Source organism: Pocillopora damicornis, chromosome 8 (assembly GCF_964200805.1).
Source record: "Pocillopora damicornis chromosome 8, jaPocDami1.2, whole genome shotgun sequence".
In the NCBI taxonomy this organism is placed as follows: domain Eukaryota; kingdom Metazoa; phylum Cnidaria; class Anthozoa; order Scleractinia; family Pocilloporidae; genus Pocillopora; species Pocillopora damicornis.
In genome coordinates, this window is record NC_142677.1 from 22,693,027 (window position 1) to 22,698,123 (window position 5,097).

A 5,097-nucleotide genomic window follows, 5' to 3' on the forward strand; every position below is an offset into this window, starting at 1 on the left:
TGACGTCACGCGATATCGCTAGGGAGGAAGTTTCTATATTTACAGCAAATGCTGAAATTTGCATCTAAAGAATTTATTCTAGAATTTGAGTTATTGTCGTCATTATAAATGTAGATAAAGCGAATATTGAAAAACAAAATAAGACACCCTCTACAGGACTCTTTGATGTGATAATATTATATCGCAGAACACAGCCTCTGTTAAGATATGTATCGATCCGTCTGTTTTTCCCCATGTTTTACATATTTAATCGTCCCAGTTAATTCGTAAAGTTCTGTTTAATTTAAGCAGCTTGTTGCTGAGTATATCAAAGGGCTACTTTAAAAGCCATTTATTCAACTTCCTACCTATATCAGCGCATATTGAGTTCAGTTCAAACCACAAATTTAAAATGAACTTATTCGGCTTGAAAGTTGCGTTTATTTTGAACAGTCAATCATGTAGCAGATTTTACTTAAGATCACACGACATACGCTAACCACTCCCTAAACTGGTGCACTAGAAGAAAGTGGACCTCAACGGAATTTTTTTTCAGCCTTTTCAACTTGATATTATATAGCACAACCCAAGGCCATAATATTTAAGGCAACAAAACACGCACGAATGATAAGGCTTTCTTGATGTTAATTTCAAAAACATCTAGTTTACCGATAAAAATAGTTTCATTCCGATCATGAATAAAAAAGTGACGTGAGTTGGAAGAAATTCGACTTCAAAAGAACCTTGATGTTCATCTGTTGTTTTATTTGACTTTTTTAGATTAAAGACTGCGCCGCTAATTTGACGGCCTACAAAACAGGTATGGAGAAAATTTTCCCAATGGATTATGTTGCTTTTAAAAACAGCTGGTTTATTGACGAAGACGGCTTAATTCCGGAATTGCGTAAAAAACATGAAGAAAAAAACATCTGATGTTGAGTTGTGTACTTGAAATGTTGAATCGCCAGCACAATGTCAAAGTATAAAGTGTCCTTTTACGTTTCTTTTTCCGAGTTGTTTTCATATTTACTCCTTCTAAAATTTGTTTGTTGCTTATTTTCTTACCCACCACAACGACAGAACTTTTCTCTGGGATGTCAGACAATGACAGAAGAAATGTAGAAGTTTTTAAAGCTTAAGAGATGCAAATTAGATATAAATTACACGCGCAGATTTCGACAGCCTAGGTATCAAATAATGGTCTTTGGAAACTTGGCTTCCAGTGGGTAACGCCTTGTGACACATAATTTCCGCTAGTAGAGGGAGGTGTGAAAAAGCCGCGCGACTGTTTTCAACCGGCTCGTTAGTTTAGTGCCTGCAATAAACAAAGAGTTCACGGAGGAGTAAATTAACCGCTTCTCTTGAAGTTGAACGTGGGTAAAAAAGGAAATTCATTTTAGTGATCATAAAAACTATGAACAAGAGGTACATCATAGCAAGTCTACAACAAATTTACTATCTAACGTTACCATGGATGATTCTTAAGATTTTTTGGGTCTCAAATAAAGCTCCACTCGTGAAATTGTGTATTACTTGAAATGAATAACTTTTTTTCTATACTTGAGTCTTTCTCGACGTCCTTAGAGGTCACCCAATGAAGAAAAAATGAATATGAAATCCCCTCCAGTATCATTAAATAAAGAAAGACTAACATATTTGAGATGATCTTTAACTTCGAGGAATGGCAACGATAGCCACTGAAAACTGGGTAGTTCTGGAGACAATAAAACATCATGTACTGAGTTCACAATTAACGTCGATTCTTCGGATGATGAGTAGAAATGATTGAAATAGCCAGCTGAACAATGAGTGAGGAACATTGCAATATCAGAACCCTTAAGCTGATATTATACTTGGTCCAAAAGGACGTCGTGAACGTTTTTTTCTCCTTGTACCTTGAAATTGGACGTCAAATTTTAGGCAAAATTTTGAGAAGTCGCTAAAGAATTGTCAAAGAACATGCACAACATTCTCATGATCTGTTGTTTTATTCAGAATTAAAATTCTACAGCCCCCGCATGGAGAATATCGCAACACGGAACAAGATACGTGAAAGTAACTGTAAGTGCATTTACGTATGTATTCTTTATATGGTAAAAAACAAAAAAGTTTTAACCCACAATCAACATTTCACCTTGTTGTCGGAACTTCAGTGTGACAGCCTTCAGTTTTGGAGTTTGAATAGTATTTTCATGATCAAAGCTTAAAGAAGCCGCAAAAACAATTTTCAATTAATATGCAAAACCTTCACAATATCTTTGTTTCATTCAAAGCGTCAAATTTTATCATATGCTTTTCACGGCCCCCGAAAGCAATGTGAAGCAGGGCGTGACAAGCACAGTGGAAGATAACTACGCGACAAATATTTTCAATTTTTTCATTACGGTTTTCTACCTTCTCCTTTTAGTTCTGGAAAGGAGCAACGTTAAAAATACGAACGTGATTTGAAAGCCTGTTTACACTTTCTCTTCAATGCCATACAACTGAGCCTCTGCATTGCCAGTACTGTATCCCTCTAAGAATTTTTTGTGCCATTCCGCTGGATAACTGCATTCCTTCACTGCAGGCACGTCACTCATGGCCGCGCACCAAGCTGAGAGTACTGGGAACTTACCCAAGTCAGTCTTAAAGTGGTCAGTCATTAGATAGAGCCGTTCAAGCCATGGCCAAATGAGATAGTCTGCCATGCTGGGACTTGAACCTGGTAAATAAGAAATATAATAATTTTGAACTAGGGATTTCTTTGCAGACTATCAGCTCTATTTGCCTGATTCTTTTACAGGATGTGGTGGAAAGAGGGAAGCTTTTTCTAATCCTGTCTCCCTGAATCCTTCCTGTACAATCTATTTGTGCGAGTTCCTGGTATGAAACTAGTTGAAGACTGAAAGATCAACATGAAGAAATAAACATTTCAGAGAAAAGAAATAAGCCTTGGGGCTCATTAGAAAATTAATGTAAAAACCTCATGAAAACTGGGAAACCCTGGCCTTCACATATAGATGGGAGAAGGATATTATATAATTTTTTTTTTAATTTTTCAGACAATTAACCAAATTGTCATGTTACCAGTTTCCTCTAGCATTGGAAGAACAGGCAATATACTTAAACCTATCTGAATCAAAATAATTGACAAGAGCTCACCTCCAATAAATTTTGTATTCCTCTCTTTGAGTTCTTTTTCTAATGCAGCCAGTTGCTTGTATAGTTCCTCTTTGGCATCATCACCACCCCGTATAGATTTGTAAAAGGCAGATGTGAGCTGCAAGGCATAAAATCAAGTAATTGGCTTGGATTTTATCAACCAGGAAGTAATAAATTTATTCATGACACAAATGACATGGCATTGAATTGAGGATCAGTTTTTGTTCCAAAACTCTGTAGCTTCCAGGGCTGCCTCTGAATCTGAAGAAACATTCTATAAGGAGTGGGTAAGAATGAATGTGTACCTTATTACACAGAACTTCAACCAGTAATCGTTGCTTGTGTTTTTCAAATGGATCCTTCGGAAACAAATTTGTCTTTCCTGGATACATATCTTCTAGGAAATCTGAAAGATGACAAATGACTTGATTTTCAGTTTAACTCCAATATTTTATGAATTTTCATGTTTAGGTAGCCAGTCATTTAAAAAGGTAGCCAGTTTTTGTGGAAGTCTTTTGCGTGGAAAAAAAAAAAAAAATAAAGGTCTAACAACAGACATGGGTTTTTTTCACCTCATTACACAGGAATCTGCAACTTAGGATGAAAATGTGACATTTTGTAAATTTTGACTACAATTTAGACTAATTTGGTTCAAAGCTTTCCTTGCTGGACTGGGTCCATCAAATTTCAATCCGGGGCAGAACCAGTGGGCTTTGGGATTTCAGTAAATCAAACTTGAACCCTTCCTCCTCAGAAGAAATCATTCATAAACAGGAAAATATTTTATGATGACTAATTTCAGAGGGAACTAGTCGAGTCAAAAAGGAAAGATTGATATTTTGGATCTCAAGCAGATGAGTCCGGTTACCCAAATACTATTGCCTGGAGAAAATTCAGCGATTTGTTCTACGTACAGTTCCGTATTAGGTCACATGACATCCGAGTTGTTACATTGCCAAGCACTTGCCATGAAAAACAGTACTGTTATCGGAAAAACATATTAACTCCTCTAAATAACGTTCTAAGTAATTATTCTGAAAAGAGAAGTGAAGACAAGTAATAACAATCGCACATGGATCGAGAAGTTGCAATAGTTTGACTATAAATATACGGTTTTCAAGTTACTCCTGAAATCCAGGCCATGAAAGAATTTTCTTATTTGGCCCGTACACAAGATTTCAAAACCTTGTCCCTTACCACAGCATATTGCAGACTCGTAAATAACCTTTCCACCAGGCAGCTCAATCACTGGGACCTTTCCAACGGGGTTCAGCTCGAAAAACCATTCTGGTTTGTCTTTCAAGTTGATGTTCACACACTCGTGCTCAATCCCTTTTGCTGCAAGCACTAGTCGTGTTCTCTACAAACATGGAATAGACAATCGCTGAGTATATTTCGCAGAATGTGTTACAAGTACCCCGAATAGAAAACCAACGAGAAAGAAGGCAGATGAAATAAATACTGATTCTGACCTTTCACAACTATGGCTATCAAGTTTAATACGGCACGCACAGAACGTCAAAATGTTTACCTGTGCGTAAGGACAAAATCGCATACTGTAGAGGCGGAGGCCATCTGTTTTTGAGACAGGCTTTTCGGATCCTTTAGAAAAGTGAGTCATTTTAGTCCACAGAACGATAGCTCACAGAGTACGTTTGCTTTCGAATGAGTTTGCACCGTCACTGCACAGTCACTGCGCAGTCACTGCACAGTCACTGCGCAGTCACTGCACAGTCACTGCGCAGTCCCTGCACAGTCATCAGTCACGCATTTTAGAGTCACGCACGCTTGAGATCACGTAATATTTTCATGCACCTGTGCAATAAGGATCTTGTCACGTCACTTATCGTACTTCTCTACTTCAGTTACATGCGACTGACAAGCAAAGATAAGCAATTAACAAACGATCTTATTCTTCTTTTTATCAACTATTTTGCCCGATAGTGAGTTAATTACTTGACACTCGTACCGTAGTCA

The 5,097-nt window shown here is 37.4% G+C and overlaps 1 protein-coding gene across 1 annotated transcript; it reads right to left on the reverse strand.

Annotated features, from left to right (window-relative positions):
- Nucleotides 1-1,948: 1,948 nt before the first annotated feature.
- On the reverse strand, nucleotides 1,949-4,817 carry LOC113679751 (glutathione S-transferase omega-1). Its single transcript, XM_027196719.2, has 5 exons — nucleotides 4,652-4,817; nucleotides 4,318-4,480; nucleotides 3,426-3,526; nucleotides 3,121-3,238; nucleotides 1,949-2,680 (listed from the first exon to the last, which is right to left on the reverse strand). Exons 1-5 carry the CDS (start codon nucleotides 4,739-4,741, stop codon nucleotides 2,436-2,438), a joined length of 717 nt encoding a protein of 238 aa, XP_027052520.2. The 5' UTR covers nucleotides 4,742-4,817; the 3' UTR covers nucleotides 1,949-2,435.
- Between the last annotated feature and the right edge of the window lie 280 nt (nucleotides 4,818-5,097).

What these genes read in the sequence shown, in the direction of transcription:
- LOC113679751 (XM_027196719.2), bottom strand. Translation starts at nt 4,741, where the DNA reads ATGACTCACTTTTCTAAAGGATCCGAAAAGCCTGTCTCAAAAACAGAT. An exon ending in GATTTTGTCCTTACGCACAG is followed by an intron (nt 4,481 to 4,651) that starts GTAAACATTTTG and finishes CCATGTTTGTAG; the next exon opens with AGAACACGACTAGTGCTTGC. An exon ending in CGAGTCTGCAATATGCTGTG is followed by an intron (nt 3,527 to 4,317) that starts GTAAGGGACAAG and finishes GTCATCTTTCAG; the next exon opens with ATTTCCTAGAAGATATGTAT.